This window comes from Pseudonaja textilis, chromosome 3, assembly GCF_049901715.1.
Source record: "Pseudonaja textilis isolate UNSWEBS1 chromosome 3, rPseTex1.2, whole genome shotgun sequence".
Taxonomy (NCBI): domain Eukaryota; kingdom Metazoa; phylum Chordata; class Lepidosauria; order Squamata; family Elapidae; genus Pseudonaja; species Pseudonaja textilis.
In genome coordinates, this window is record NC_141992.1 from 58,990,391 (window position 1) to 59,007,293 (window position 16,903).

A 16,903-nucleotide genomic window follows, 5' to 3' on the forward strand; every position below is an offset into this window, starting at 1 on the left:
GATTTTATAGTTATCCTTCCCCTGCCATGCCCACCAAGCCACGCCCACAGAACCAGTAGTAAAAATAATAATAATAATTCCCACAACTGGTCTCCAACCTTGGCAACTTTAAGACTTCTGGACTTCAACCCCCAGAGTTCCTCAGCCAACTTTGGAACTCTGGGAGTTAAAGTCCGCAAATCTTAAAATTGCCAAGGTTAGAGACCCCTGCAAAGGTGGTATTCAGCAGGTTATGACCTGTTCTGGAGAACCGGTAGTGGAAATTTTGAGTAGTTTGGAAAACCAGCAAATACCACCTCTGACTGGCCCCGCCCCCATCTATTCTCTGCTTCCCAAGTCCCAGCTGATCGGCTGGGTCTTCTTTTGTTGCCCTGCACAGGAAAACGGAGCTGGAAAGCAGGTTAGTGGGGTGGGGAGGGAATGGGGATTTGACAATAACCTTCCCCTGCCATGCCCACCAAGCCACGCCCACAGAACCGGTAGTAAAAAAATTGAATCCCACCACTGGAACCCTGGGCCAAAGAAATGCGAAAGAAACCATTACCACCAAGTTTCTCCTTGCAGGTCATTGTGCAAAGGTCGCTCTCAGCCAAGAACCTCTCTCATGCCAAAGGTGGATCAGTACTGGGTGGATATTTGAAAATCCTCCCTATGTTTTTCATTGTCATGCCAGGAATGATTAGCAGAGCTCTTTTTCCAGGTAAGCTGCTTCCGAGTGTGGGGAAAGGCATGTGTGCTTTCAGATATCATTTTTCATTAACTGAGCAGCGGTCAATGATCTAGAGAATTGGATACCCACATGGTAGAGCAAACATTGCTAGGGGTTTAGTCATGGGAATATCAAATTTGGCTGAAAGCATAAGAGAAGGCCTCCCAGAAGCAACCAGAGATGTTTGTTGGAAGCTCATATATCTCCACATCCAGTCTCCAGAATACCTCCAAAATTGCACTAGAAATATTTGGCAATAAAAGCTATTTTCAACTGTGCATTTTTATTTCTTTCTGGAAAGGTTAGTGTACCTGTTCAATATAAACTTTTTATAAAGTCTCCGCAATCAACATTTCCCAAATATTTTTGTCCTGCTTTCTCCTTAGCTATGTCCCAGGAAGGTGAAAAACTAATGAACAAATGTTCTTTAGAATAAACCTTTCAGACCAATATTATGGTCCCATAAGTATCTTATAAATTGCATTTCCCTTTAGGCCGGGGTGGGGAACTATGATCCTTTTATAATCTGTGGACTTCAACTCCCAGGCTCAGAAATTCTGGGAGTTGAAGTCCACCACTCATAAAGGGGCCATAGTTCCCCACTTCTGTTGTAGGAAGAAACAGGAAAAGCTCATAACATTTGAGCTAAGAAATATGGAATGAATGGCCTGAACACTGAATGTACCTTTGTCCTTGGGGCTCTTATTCTCCACGAGATCTGAAAAGCTGAATTACAATGCTTTTATTTCCTTGCTACAGATGAAGTGGGTTGTGTAGATCCAGAAATCTGTGAAAAAGTCTGTGGCGCTAAAGTGGGATGTTCCAACATTGCCTACCCTAAGCTGGTAATGGAACTCATGCCTGTTGGTGAGATCCGCTTCATTTATTCTGAGAAGGAGGGGAGATTCTGTATCAGCTAGATTAGGATTCACTTGCAGATGGAAGCTAACTCAAGTTTCCTTTTGGTTCCTTAGGACTCCGTGGTCTCATGATTGCTGTTATCATGGCTGCCTTGATGAGCTCTCTTACCTCCATTTTCAATAGCAGCAGTACTCTCTTTGCCATAGATATCTGGCAGCGGCTTCGTAAGAAAGCTACAGAGCAGGAACTTATGATTGTTGGAAGGTGATTTTTTTTTGTCTTACTAGAGTTTTGTGCATTTACCTGGATGGTTAGGGCTCTGGGAGTTCAAATCCAAAATCTTTTAGAAGGTAGCATATTTGACAAGGTTAATTTGATGAGCTCGGATCCACATTATATACGTCAACATCTGGTTCGCTGCTTCTGTTACTGCTTCATGTACCCATCTGCCAGGCATTCTTCGCAGAGACTTCTAATAAAATCTTGTTGGAGACCAACTAATTCTGCAGCGATGACAAGACTGCAATCCTTTCTCATGGAACCAAATACAAATACTAGAAATGGCTTTGTGTGCAATTTTAAATGAAAGCTGAAGCAGCCAAATAGAATCCAAAGCCTCTGATTCCAAAGCAGATAACTATATCAATCACTGCCCTCCAGAACTGATGACCTCCAAATGCCATTCACTGTTCTGCATTCTGGGAAATTAATTATCTGCTTTTATACATTTAAGGGATAGTCCTGCAGGGTTGAAAATGACACCTGTGTATAAATTTTCATAGTCACTGCAGATACCTTACATTTATGGACTGTGAAGTAACCATTTTGGACAGTGGCTTTGTATATGTCTTTTAATAAAAATTCTTCCCCCTTTTGCCATTTTGATTGATGAAATATTTTTGCACCTGAAGTTTTAAAGTGATCTTTTGTTCACTTCCCCCAAAGTCTTTCTGTCCAGTAGTGAAATGCTTCCCTCCCCACTTTATTTTCCAAGAGGTTTACTGAAAGAAGTTAGATTGTTCAAGTTGTGCAAAAGTAACTCTATTTTCTCTTGTTATCTCAGGGTGTTTGTTCTGATTCTCGTTGCCATTAGCATCCTTTGGATCCCCATCATCCAGACAGCCAATAGCGGTCAGCTCTTCGACTATATTCAGTCAATAACCAGTTACCTAGCACCACCCATCACTGCTCTGTTTATCCTAGCAATCTTCTGCAGGAGAATCAATGAGCCAGTAAGTACAGAATCAATGAGAAGGTTTATATGAATAATAGTATCTTCCCAATGTCATCATTTCATAGTTTTTTTTAAGGGCAGACAAGACCATTCATTACAATTATATTGACTGCTGAATGCAACAACTTTGGAATTTAGTCCCATTAGAGCACAATTTCACTTTAAAAAGATTCTTAAGACTTTGATTACTGGTTTAACGGAAAATAGTGACAGGCTCAGGAAGGAATGGAAAGGGGAGGAGAAAGAAATATTATAAAGAATTGCATTATATTATTTCCCCCAAAAGTTTAGAAAGTAATTCTTATTCTGAGACAGAATTTCTCTACCTTTAATCTTTTAGCCATCAAATCTCCTTTGATTTGACACTTCAAGAGAGCACAGCCTTATATAATTATGTGGGAGATAAATCCATAGGAATCAAGTGCTATTTCACTAGTCTCTTTTCAATAAACTTAATAAATAGCTTTTCTTCTTAGAATGTTATATCCTTATATTAGCAAGTCAGACTAAGTTCCATAATTCCCCACAAGTCAATTTCTGCTTAACTTGCTGTGAGAGTCAATAATCACAATCAGTTATTCCATGATGCAAACCTTCCCTCAGAAATAATATGCCCCTTCTGTTTTAAGAACAATAGTTGTGCACGTCCAAAACCCATGGTGTGCAACAAGTGTTCAGTAAGATGGGGGGGAAATCGTATCAAATATTGACTACACAAAATAAAACCTGACTGATGGAGAGTCAGTGGGTAAAAAGTAAGCCATTGTCTTATTTTTTGGTAAAGAAGATAAATTACAAAAACAAAGTATAAGTATCTTCTTTTAGCCTACTGTTAGAAGCATAAGATAATTTTCTAGTTGTTTGATCAGGCTTCCAACAAAATCTGTTGTTGTGTAATTTTTAATCTTCTAATTTATCATAGTCTTTCATACAGGTCTGGGGTACAAAATTCTTAATAGCATTAGATAGCAGCAAATGGACATAGAAAACTTTCATATCTTGCTGCCATCCAGATTTTTCAATCCAGATTTGGTAAGTCTCTCAATAACTTATGGGTAAAAAAAATCTGCTAAATTAGAAATAGAGATTTAATAGAAGACATTCTACATTTATGGATATTACATCTGGGCTAAAACATCTGGATTCTTAGTAGATGACAGTAAAGAGACACAACATTTGTTGTAGAAAATCCAGCACTCCTTATCTGGAAGCTCTATTAGATTTATATATCACCCTTTGGTTTTGAGACAACAGTGGTTCTCATAAATATCTCTGTTACAATTTTAAATTTTGTTGAATTTTAAATAAAAATACTTTAAATCAAATGTACCTCAAAATTAAGTATGAAAAGAAAATCTTACCTTTTCACTGTAATCTTGGCAATGAAGCCTGTAAATAAACTGAAGTTACCACAATTTATGTCAATAACATTATCTTTTCATATTTTTTCTAGGGAGCTTTCTGGGGTCTAATGTTTGGACTGGTAGTGGGATTTATTCGGATGGTTATGGAATTCATCTACACTGCACCCTCTTGTGGTGAGGAGGATCAAAGACCATCTGTATTGAAAGACGTTCATTATTTGTACTTTGCTATTATTCTGTTTGGGCTCACCGTTGCTGTTATAGTCTTTGTGAGCCTCTGCACGCCACCAATTCCAGAAGAAAATGTAAGTGATATTTTAGCATGAGATCTATTGTTTCAAATCTGTTTTTAGCCTCTGCTTGCCTTGTTATCTTAAGAGCTTTGTATTTTGGATAGTAATATTTTGGTAAACCTTTGCTCTACAAAGTTCTTGAATATATATATATATATATTATATATATATATAATATATATATATATTTTGAAAATTGAGAACCGCCTGGTTTCCATATTGTGAAGCAACTAACGCACAATGCACATGCTATCAAGAAGAAAGCCAGACAGTGGATAAGAAATTATATTACAGCAGGCAGAAGGAGGAAATGTAATTGCTCTAATTGAACCCTTTTTCATATTTCAGTATAGACAGCATCAATCTTGTGAGCTAAAAAGATTAATATTGTTGGAGCTCTGGCATTTAGAAAGAGCATTTCATTCCAGACCAATCTCAATTACATTGTACAATCGAAGTTTAGTAACAAAGAATTTCTTTTGCTGCTTTAAAACAGACACAAAAAATTTAAATCCAGCAAGTACCTAAACATTTCATTTAAATATCACTGGTTTTATGGAATGAGTTTGTGATTCATTAGATGTTTATCTCCAATATAGAAAACTTCTAAATCCTGCTATAAGTGATTAGAAAATCTGTTATGATAACTGTAGATTTAGAATATTCAGATTATGCCACACTTTCTCAAACTGAGTCAGAAGACACTTACCACATTCAACCGAACTGAGACCAGTGGTTTTACAAATAAATACATATTTTCAGGAGGACATTTGACTGTGGATACAGATTTTAACTAATTATTTGTAACTTCACCAAGAGGACATTTTTGTTGTATAATAAATAGAATGAATAATAAGTAACTCATTTTCTTCTTTCCTTTGAATAAATGAAAAACTGCTACAGCCAAACTGATGAATTGAAAAATATAATTTATTTTCTATTTTTTGTCTGATACTATTATATTGTATTGGAGTACAGTAGAGTATTTATTATATTACAATATATGATGTTATGTTAGCTTACATCACTATACTATACTATATTATATTATCAATAAACATTTAGATAAGAGTCAGTTTGGTGTTGCAGGCAGTGGCCTAGAAACTGATACACTTGAGTTCTAGTTCTGATTTAAGCATGAAGTCAGTTGGGTAACTTTAGGCCAGTCACTCTTTCTCAATCCTAGGAAGAAGGTAATGGCAAACCACTTTTGAAAAATGTTACCAAGACTTGTCCACAGTCAGCTAGGACTCAAGAGTGATTTAAAGCCACACAAAAAGAAAAAATATAGGTAGCTATGTTTCATGAAGAACCTTCCAACCTCTAGGTGGACCCATTGATGATCTTCTACATTCAAAATATGGGCCCCACAATTTCCATACGACGTTTCTAAATATAATATTGTGTAAATAAAAGTTTGGTTCATATTCTCTGTGGAAACTTCTGGATGTGTTTCTTGTAGTTTTCACAGTTCTTTCAACAGTGCTAACAATACAACTACCTGTGTTGTTAGTTTTATATAAGAACAAAAAGAAAAGAGGTAAACAAAATGTTGAATCATTTGTGTTGGTTTTGCAGAATTTTTAAGCACCCCAATAATCTCTGCATAGGCAACATCAAAGTAAGGAGGGGGTGGGGGAGGGGGAACAGACTGCAGATGAAATCTATGTTGGAATGGTAATGTTAACGCTGTTCCTTATGTACTTGGATACAATCTTATGATGTAACTATAAAATTTCATTGTTTTGATCTTGTTCTGAACTGTTGTCTATGCCTATTCAGGAAATTTTAGGGGATGCCATATATAGGGAAGTTATATATCTGAGCTCCATTCATGAATCTCTTGCAAATAAGAATAAATAGGTGTATTTTACAGTTATACACATTTGTTGGACTTAAGCTGGTATGAAAGGTTTTGTATCTTCTTCTAAAAAGTCAGAGGGAGGGAGATAAAAGCAGACAAGTCCAGTTAGTGTAAATATGCTAATGTCTTGATCTAGAAACTAGAAGATTGTGTCTTCTAGTCCTCTCTTGTTGTTTTAGAGAAAACGGGAGGCAAAACCATTATGTGCATTATCTTGCGTAGCATCTTGCCTTGACAGGATAATAAAGTTTCAACCATTTGTTCTTGCTTGACTCCTTCTATATTCTTTGTCTTCACTTTATTCTAGTACTACCCCTCCCAAGGAAAAATCCTCCCTAAAAACATTATTTAGGAATCATCAAATCAAAGCAATTTTGCACGATGTGGCAAGAAAGATTAGCCTTGCCTGATCCTCATCTTGCTTGAAAAAAAATTGAAATGTACGGTTCTACATTTAGGCAAGAAAAAAGCAAAGGCACAGATGTAGTATAGGTGGTAACTGTTTCAATAGTGAAACAGTTGAGATCCCTCTCACAGTTGTCCTAGTGGACAACTGTGAGAGGGATCTCAGAGTCCTAGTGGACAACCATTTAAATATGAGCCAGCAGTGTGCTGCAGCTGCCCAAAAGTCCAATGCAGTTCTAGGCTGCATTAACAGAGGGATAGAACTGAAGGATTAATACCACTTTATAATGCCTTGGTAAGACCACACACCCAATGTAAAAAAGAAGTTGAGACTCTAGAAAGAGTGCAGAGCAGAGCAACAAAGATGAGGACTGGAGGATAAAATATGTAAAGAACGATTGCTGGAATTGGGTATGTCTAGCTTAATGAAAAGAAGGACTAGGGATGACATGATAGTAGTGTTCCAATATCTCAGAGGCTGCCACAAAGAAGAGGGGATAAAGCTATTTTCCAAAGCACCTGAGGGCAGGACAAGAAACAATGGATGGAAGCTAATCAAGGAAAGAAGGAACCTAGACCTAAGAAGAAATTTCATGAAATTTCAATTAATCAGTAGAACAACTTGCCTCCAGAAGTTGTGAAAGTTCCAACACTGGAAGTTTTCAAGAAGACATTGGACAACCATTTTTCTCAAATGCTATAGGGATTCCTGCCTGAACAGGAAGTTGGATTAGAAGACCTCCAAAGTCCCTTCCAACTCTATTATTCTCTTCTCTTCTCTTCTCTTCTCTTCTCTTCTCTTCTCTTCTCTTCTCTTCTCTTCTCTTCTCTTCTCTTCTCTTCTCTTCTCTTCTCTTCTCTTCTCTTCTCTTCTCTTCTCTTCTCTTTAAAACAATAAATATGTGGAAGATTATACAGATTTTTGTGACAACTAGAAACCTCCTTCTACATTTTATGCCTGAAATTTGAACTATTTAAACTAATCTTTTATAAGGCACCTTTTGAGAGTTTCTTTTTATGTAGCGTTCCCACACTAACCATATATTTTTATAGAAGCAGCTTTGGGAGGAAGCAAATCTGAAGCAAAGAATAGATAGAAGAAGGATGTCTGGCCAGCCAATAAAATAAAAAGACTACAGCAGTAATTTTAGAAACTATAGAAATGCCAAGAAAGGAAAGGTAAAGAAATAGCTTAGCTTTAGAAATAGTTTCCAATGCATATATCAAGATAAAGCTTTAAATAAATATACAGTACATTCCAAACAAATTACAAAGTTATATGCTATTGAAAAACTATACTGCATAGTTTCAACTATTCTTGCATGTTATATTCCCCTCTTGTTTAGCATGAATAAAATATAAGATACCTCATTCTGTGTGCCTGAGTTTAAACTACAGGCAATGTTTGATTGGGGCCCATTTTTGCATAAGAAATGTGATATATATGGCTTTTTCTAAGATACAAGTTTACATTTATTTGATTTTGAGGGACAGTTACTTCAATGGGATTTATAACTCAGTAGAATTATATAAGATTGTGCTTAAGCATCCACAAAGCCAGTATATCCTCTCTGTGCAAAATGATAGTCACATAATTACTGTTCTTCCTTGTCAAACCATCAGACTGAAATGGCTCTGTAACTTTTATTTTCTTGTTTCTAATTTGCAATTATTCAGCTTGCCAGATTAACATGGTGGACTAGGTACAGTAAAACACCTGAAAAAGACGTGGAGGATTGCATCCATCAAAATACAGAGCATACTCCCCCAAACGAGAAGAATTCAGTAATTTCGTCATTGGAGAACATAGATTTGACAGACAAGGAACATGGCGGTATGTAATATTTCCTTCCTTCCTTCCTTCCTTCCTTCCTTCCTTCCTTCCTTCCTTCCTTCCTTCCTTCCTTCCTTCATTCCTCTCCCCACTCCAATTTACAAAAGCAAATAATAACAAACATCCTAACCACTTATCCCCACTAATTTATGGGACCACATATTTTGAAAAATAATCAGCCTCTATAAACCCCTTTAAAAAAATCCTGGTCTTCACAATTCTTCAGAATATTAACGATGAGGCAATTGTTATTTCTAAGGGAAAACCAACCAAAGCAGAGAATTACCACCTAGGGGCCTTATTGCTGACATTATCTTGGCATTGGTACCCATCACAAGCTCCCACTCTTGAATCTCACATTATATGTTCTTATACCTAATATTTATTTTTCAGAGTCCATGGGAGGCAAGAAGTATGTTCTTTAAGACAATTGACTAAAAATGAATGGAAATCCTATTCCAATAATTTTATTCCATCTGTTTAAAATGTTTAAAATGTTGCAGAAAAGTTTCTAGGGGCATTGCATAACGCATCTGGAAGGTACCTGATAGGTGAAGCCTGAATTGTAGATCACACGGGGATTTATAGGATAGTGGGTTTTCTTTCAGGTCTCATAGGGCAAAGCCCAAATCCAAAGCAAATTTTATTTTATTACTTGAGCCTTGAAATCCTTTGCATGTTTGGCTATGAGAGAAATGTCATAAGCATAGCATAAATTATTAATGATTCTTCCTCTAATTTTAAAACCACATTCTCCTTTTTTGCAATCCAGCTTCCTTTTCCATATATATTCAGTGTATAGATTGAATAAATAATGGGAAAGCATATAGTCTTGTTTCATTTCTTCGCCATCCTGAAGCCATTTTTTAAAAAATATTATTTTTATATTACTAGACATAATTCTATTCAAATGCAGTTTTTCATTTTGTATATTAAGGATACAGTAAACGACAGATGGTATATAAACACTTAAAATAAAACAGTAGCTTTCCTACCCCCACTCTAGTTCTTGCTGATCTAAGTTGCTCAAATATAGGTAGTTCTCAACTTACGACCACAATTTAGCCCTCAATGTATGTTGCTGAGAAATTTGTTAAGTGAGTTTTGCCCATTTTATGACTTTTCTTGCCACATTTGTTAAGTGAATCACCATCGTTGTTAAATCAGTAACACAGTTGTTAAATGAATCTGATTTCTCCATTGACTCTGCTTGTCAGAAAGTTGCAAAAGGGGACCACTGCAACCGCCATAAATGTGAATCAGTGGTCAAGCATCTGAATGCAAATCACATGACCACGGAGATGCTGCAATGGTCATAAGAGTAAAAATGGTCATAAGTCACTTTTTCCAGTGCCGTTTGAATGGTCACTAAATGAACTCTTGTAAGAGGAAGACTCTCTCTATCTATTCTCTACTTATAACCATCAACTTTTCATTCATGAAGTTGTGCCCTTCGAATTCTCTGACCCATTGTTTAGTGTCTGAAAACTAAAGTTAAAATTTATGGACACTTTAAATTCCAATTGCTTGAAGTAAGTAAATTATCAGAGGTACAGTAAAATAAAATAAAAAAGTATCTTAATTACAATCTATGGCTCTTCATTTTGGGAGCATTCAAAAGAATTAAATTTGATAGCAACTTAAGGAATGAAGTTCCGGTGGGCACTTTAATTCAATTTTAAGCAGCTGTTGAGACTAAAGTTGTTAATTATTTGTCATCTTCGTTTGCACGTAATCCATCTCATCTGTCCTCACATCTGAGGATCAACAGTTATCTTGATTATTAGGTTATTAGCACCAATTGTAAAAAGAAATGTAACATCGTTTCATTAAAATGTATCATTGCATTACAGAAAGATTGTAAGTGGGTGTGTTTATTTTATTCCCATACAGAGTTCTATCAGCTCCATTTGAATTTCCATTCTCATAGTAGCTTTACAGGTCAAAATTTTGTAAATACCTACACCTCCATCATAAGTTCTTAAACCAGGCTGCTGGGGGATTCTGGGAATTGAAGTCTACAAAACTTAAATTTTCCAAGTTGGTCACCCCTGTCTTAAACTTTCTCATGGGCATCCATGGCAGAAAAGGAAACGTCAAAATCTGTAAAATGGCAGGTATTGTGTTACGAAGTCCTGCCTTTTTTGGTTGGGCTTGCAATGGTAGCATCCCTACTAAAGAGATGGACCTTCTATCATGATGTCATGCCTGATAACACACACATTTTAAAATATATGTCTCTCAGTGGAGGCTGCTGGTGTCTTGCTTATATAGCCTTTTGAAGGCAGAGGAAATTGATTCTTGGAAAAAAGAACAAAGTTGACAATTAACAATTATAATATCCAGAGAAAAGAACCAACTTCATATTGTCGTTAAAAGCATTGGAGTAGAAACCAGGACAGTGTGACTTCTAGTCTTTTCTTAGGCTCAAAGCCACCTGGGTGACCTTGGGCCAGGCAGTTACTGAAGTTAAGACTGACTAGAAAGCAGGAAAAAAAGGACATATTGAAATATGAAGTGTTTTCATGACAAATTTTATACTTAAGAGTTTGAACCAAAAATCATTAGGGATTCTCCCAAAGTTAGCTACCATTGAGGGTTATATAGAATTTTCCTTAAACAATTTTGGACAACTAATGACTCAAAGAAAGGTTGACTCGTTGTTTTTCTGGGCAATACCCTCCCTCCTTCCCTCCCTCTTCCTTCCTTCCTACCTTCCTGCCTGCCTGCCTGCCTGCCTGCCTGCCTGTAGGAAATATATGGGATAAATCAGATAGTTAGATGCTAGAGGTAATCAAGGCACTTCTGTATTTAGCAGCTGTCTAGAAAGGGGATTTTTTATATGAACACTATAAGAAGAATTTGCTTCTTCTAAATGATTCTGGAAAGATATTGGAGCTTCTTTGTTTCTCATCTGCCCACCCCAAGAGAGATGCAGGTCTTCAGCAGATGAGGCTTTCCTTGGCAGGCAGACACTGTTAAAAGAACAGGAGTCAAGAGAGACAAAAGAGACAAAGAGCGGGAGAACACACAACAGTCCTATTCCCTGGTGACTTTGCAAAGCCAGCATGCATGGAAAATTAGAGACCCTCATAACTGGTTAACACAAAGTTAATGCTTTGTAAGCAGTTGCAGCTGAGACTAATCAGAATGTAAACAGAATTAATTTGCTGGAGATAATTTGCTGAAAGCAGACTGAATGAACAATCTGGGATTTAGCTGCACTTCTTGACTAAGTAGTTCAGAAGTAGAGTTCTTCTTATATATGCTATGGATGATAAGACTGAAGTTTGTGGGTTTTTTCCTCCAAGAAAGATCAGTCAAGACAACAAGTTCTTCATGGAAAGTTCAATCCAGTGACGAACAGGACAGAAACTAGAGGGAGCCTTTTTCTATGAGCTGCATTTCTCCCTCTCCTTCTTCCTTCTGCTTTGTAGCTGATAAAAGTATATTTATTTATTTATTTGTTTGTTTGTTTGTTTATTTATTTATTTATTATTTTTGTCAATTGCTTACAAGATAATAGGTAGTATAAGTAAAAACATAGTTATGAATACATGCATACATATAAGAAAAAAAATAAAAGAAAAAAAAGGACAGGGACGGTAGGCACATTGATGCGCTTATGCACGCCCCCTACAGACCTCTTAGGAAAGGGGTGAGGTCAATAGTAGACAGTCTAAGGTTAAAGTTTTTGGGGTTTGGGGAAGAAACCACAGAGTCAGGTAGAGTATTCCAAACATTGACCACTCTGTTGCTGAAGTCGTATTTCCTGCAATCAAGTTTGTTGCGATTAACCTTGAGTTTGTATCTGTTCTTTGCTCTTGTGTTCTTATGGTTGAAGCTGAAGTATTCATTGACAGGTAGGACATTGCAGTGTATGATTTTATATACTATACTTAGATCGGACTGAAGGTGGCGTAGTTCTAGGTTTTCTAGGTCTAGAATTTCGAGTCTGGTGGCATAAGGTATTCTGCAACGAGTAGAGGAGTGGAGAACTCTTCTTGTGAAATATTTCTGGACTTTCTCAACTGTGTTAATATCAGATACGTAATGTGGGTTCCAGACTGATGAGCTGTATTCGAGTATTGCTGTAGCAAATGTTTTTTATGCTCTAGTTATTAGTGTAATATTACCAGAGAAAAAGCTACATAAGATTAGGTTAACAACTCTTAACACCTTTTTGGCTATGTAGTTACAGGGGGCTCTAGCACTTTGGTCATTAGGGATGAGTACTCCATCCTTGACAGAGTTTGGATCATCAACAAGGTCTTGACTATTCATCCTGTATTTTATTTTTTTTATTTTATTTTTTTGCCAATATGTAGGACAGAGCATTTATTTGTTGAGATTTGAAGTTGCCATTTGTTTGACCATTCTGATACATAGTCAAGGTCTTTTTGAAGGGTAGCAGTATAGTCTGTGGTGTTGAATAGCTTTACATCATCAGTGAAGAGAACACAGTTGCTCTTGATATGATCACAGAGGTCATTTATGTAAAGTATGAAAAGAGTTGGTCCTAGAACACTGCCCTGGGGGACACCACTGTTGACAGGTACAGAATTTGATAGGATGCTCCCAATTTTGACCATTTGTTGTCTGTTTGACAGGAATGCTTCTATCCAGTTATGCAGGTGTCCAGAGATACTGTAAGATTTTAGTTTTAGGAGTAGTTTGTCATGTACAACTGAATCAAAGGCTTTACAGAAGTCTATGTAGATTGCGTCTATTGATTTGCCCTGATCGAGTTGTGTAGTCCATATGTTTTTGCAGTGTAAGAGTTGCAGATTACATGATAGTTTTTTTCTGAAACCAAATTGTTTATTAGAGAGTAGGTTGTTTGTCTCTAAGTGGAGGGTAATGGATTGGTTAATAATTGATTCCATGACTTTACAGGTGACGCAGCATAAGGAGATCAGTCTGCAATTTTCAACTAGGCTGGGGTCTCCCTTTTTGAAGATGGGGATGACTTGTGACCATAGTTTTGGCAAGGAGCTGGTCCTGAAAGATTTTTCAAAGATTATGCTATGGCAGCGGATAGCTTTTTTAAGAAGTAGGCACGACACTGTTCTTGAAAGGTAGCCAACTTTTGGGACTGTCCCAGGGTCATATGCTAACCATTAGTGATCTCTCCAGCCAGCTTCTGACAAGCAAAGTTAACATTAAGCCAGATTTGTGTAGCAACCACATCATTCACTCAGCAATTGCACTAATTTGCTTGTAACAACTATGGGAAAAAAGATAATAAATGGGCCTGATTCACATAACAATTGCATTGCCTAGCAGCAGAAATGTTGGACTCACTTCTGGTAATAAGTTGTGGACTATGTATAACTTCATCTGTTCATATCCATCTTTTACTATTCTATGCTGTTTCTCAAATATATGTTACTTGCCTGTTCCAGGGTGCCTATAAGCACCATATAGGGGGGAAAAATCCAGTGCATAATATTTTATTCTTTTCTCTCTTACAGAAGTGAAATATCCTTTCTGGAAAAAACTTTATTTCTGGTTCTGTGGAATTTCTGTCAATCCCAAATCCATTTTAACAAGAGAAGAGGAAGCAGCCGCTCAGAAGAAACTCACCAACATCAAGGAAGAGCCAATGTGGAAAACTGTTTGTAACACCAATGCCATTATTCTTTTAGCTATCAATATCTTTTTATGGGGTTATTTTGGATGATCTGAGTAAGCTACTAAAGAAACTCAAAAGGCTAGGATTCGTTTAAAAGAACAACACAGGCACTAAATGATAAAAATGGACATACCTTGAAGAAACATGTTATAAATGGTTGTTTAGGCCAGTAAATGGACCACTAGTAATGATTTGCAACCCAAGGCCTGGCATACTTTTATCTGGTCTTTGGCCTAATTTGAAAAGATTGAAAACAAACTATTCAGACTTGCAGAAAAAGCAACCTCTCCTTTTCATGTCAGCTTATAGTTTTAGCTTTTAGTTTTCAAACTCCACATTTCTGTCGGTAAAGTAAGAAACAGACTTGACTTACCTCAGAGGGTTTTTGTAAAACAAGATAAACTTCAAATAAATACCAAAGGTGTTCTTATAGCGATTTCTTGTCATTGTATAATACTTGGTTTTAAACCTTTTTGGCATGAATTTCTCCTTTAAGAAAGAGTCGTATAAAGGCAATATTTACATGAATTGCCTTGGAGATACAAAACCATACATGAAAAATTCTCAAAAAGAATTACAATAACACAGTTGAAAGAACACATGGTGACATAATATTTTCCAGTCTAGAATTCACTCTAGCAGATATGATGAATTTACTTTTGTCCATTATGGCATTTCCTGCAATAACATTGCTGTTATTTAAACCTGTTGTTCGTGCTGAAGTAGTGATTCAAATCAAAGAAGTTGCTGAACATTAACTTCTTTCCTGCATAGCTTTGGGTCCTTATTTCTGACCTGAGAGGAGTTCTTGGTTTAGTGTCCCATATCACCAAGCTAAGACCTGAACCACTCTTCTTGGGATCAGTGCACTCCCAGAATTGATGATAAAATGTTGTTTACATGGTCATTTCAATGCAACAATCTTTCTGTATCCAGTCAGGTTATCAACTCTGAAGCTGGCCTGACTGAGGCCATCTTGGAGGCTTCAGTGTTGACACAATGGTGCTGAGGGATAGGGATAGGGGAATAGAGATAGTTGGGGTATTGTAGCCAAAACAAAATAGTTTCCCCTGAGAACCAAGGACATTCCCACAGGTGGCTGAAAAGAGGAGGAGTGAAGTTTCCAAGCAACCGGACAGCACCTTGATTGGATCATGTGCCAGGTTATTTGCAAAAGGGGAGGACTTTATTTTTAATTAGATGATACTGCAGGCAGTTTTCATCAGTCTGTGCCAATATGATAGGTCCAATAAATCTGTTCTTTGAGGAATCCACTTGGCTCGGAGTTCTGTTTGCTATGGTTGTATTACTTGGAACCTTGACACAGATATGGATTATTTTTCTGATTCAAGTCTTGCCTGGCATACATTCTGTCAATCATTTTATTGACCTTATTAATAAACCTAGTACGAACTAGTATAAACCAAGCTAGATGAAAAAAGAAAAAGTGCAGAAAGTGCAAAAAAAGGAAAAAAAGAAGAAAAATTAGAAGAAAAAAGAAGTGGAAAAATAATTTTTAAAGGAGTGAAAAATTAATATACTGGTAGGTAGTCCTTGATTTGCTAACACTATTGAGTTCAAAATTTCCATTGCTAAGCAAGACAGTTGTTAAGTGAATTTTGCCCCATTTTATTATCTTTCCTACCATAGTTGTTAACTGCAGTTGTTAATGTTAGTTGTTAAATGAATCTGGCTTCCCCATTGACTTTGCTTGTCAGAAGCTTGAAAAAGGAGATCGCATGATCCCGGGACACTGCAACTGTCATAAATATGAATCATTTGCCAAGCATCCTAGTTTTGATCATGGAGATCCTGCAAGGTTGTGAGTGTGAAGGATGGTCATTACTTTTTTTGTTCAGTGATGTTGTAGCTTCAAATGGTCATTAAACAAACTGTTGTAAATTGAGGGCTACCTGTATATGAGTATATTAGTTTGGGAGTAACTGCCTATTGTCTTTGTTGGCCAGCATACATTCTGGATCAGAATGTGGTGACAAGTCTGTTGCTCTTTAATAGATTGAATTTATTTTGTTGAGCCATAATAACAGCACCATCATTCTTTTAGAGCAGGGTTCCCCAGCCCATAGTCCATAGACTGGCACTGGGCTATGGTATGCCAGCAACTGGGCCACACAAACAAGTGAAACCCCATCCGCAAGATGTAGGCAACACACAAAACCATGCCTCCACCAGTCTATGGAAAAACCACTCTCCATGGAACTGGTCCCTGGTGTCCAAAAGGTTAGGGGCCACTATTTTAGAGAGCACTCAACTCTGGCTCTGCTTGTATCACCATAACAAACAATGCTTCAGTATTTATCAATTTAAAAGCATAGATTACTTTCAAATTCCAGCTTCATGCAGGCTGTCATTCCCCTGTCGGAGTCTGAATCCGAGGAGGAAGACGAACAGCTGACAGTGAGGGAGAGTGTGGCTCCATTGGCTGTGGAGGAAATTGGGGAAGAGCAAAGTCCAACTGAGCAGAACAGGGGAGAGGTAGAACAACAGAGAGGGAGTTCAGAGGAAGACCCAGGCCCACCCCCTCTTCATCCTAGGGCACCCAGGGAGAAACAGAGAAGAGAGCAACGTGAGCTGTATGGCTTACAGGAGAGGAAAGGGCCCTGATTCCCTTCATTAGCCACAGCTGGGAAGAGAGTTTAAAAGAAATGCATGCTGAGTGTGGCAGCTGCTGGCAGCAATCGTG

At 37.3% G+C, this 16,903-nt stretch overlaps 1 protein-coding gene across 9 annotated transcripts in view; it reads left to right on the top strand.

Annotated features, from left to right (window-relative positions):
- The window catches only part of SLC5A9 (solute carrier family 5 member 9), a 48,090-nt gene extending 33,458 nt beyond the window's left edge, over nucleotides 1-14,632 (top strand). For 8 of the 9 annotated variants that reach the window (XM_087929882.1, XM_026707043.2, XM_087929881.1 and 5 more), the window contains 7 exons: nucleotides 565-700; nucleotides 1,469-1,576; nucleotides 1,684-1,834; nucleotides 2,634-2,802; nucleotides 4,258-4,473; nucleotides 8,408-8,564; nucleotides 14,039-14,632. In XM_087929882.1, the coding sequence (XP_087786008.1) occupies nucleotides 565-700; nucleotides 1,469-1,576; nucleotides 1,684-1,834; nucleotides 2,634-2,802; nucleotides 4,258-4,473; nucleotides 8,408-8,564; nucleotides 14,039-14,247 (1,146 nt within the window). In that variant the 3' untranslated portion in view covers nucleotides 14,248-14,632. Of the gene's footprint in view, nucleotides 1-564; nucleotides 701-1,468; nucleotides 1,577-1,683; nucleotides 1,835-2,633; nucleotides 2,803-4,257; nucleotides 4,474-7,783; nucleotides 8,317-8,407; nucleotides 8,565-14,038 lie in introns of those variants that run through there. The other variant, XM_087929885.1, reaches the window with a different exon arrangement.
- Nucleotides 14,633-16,903: the final 2,271 nt, after the last annotated feature.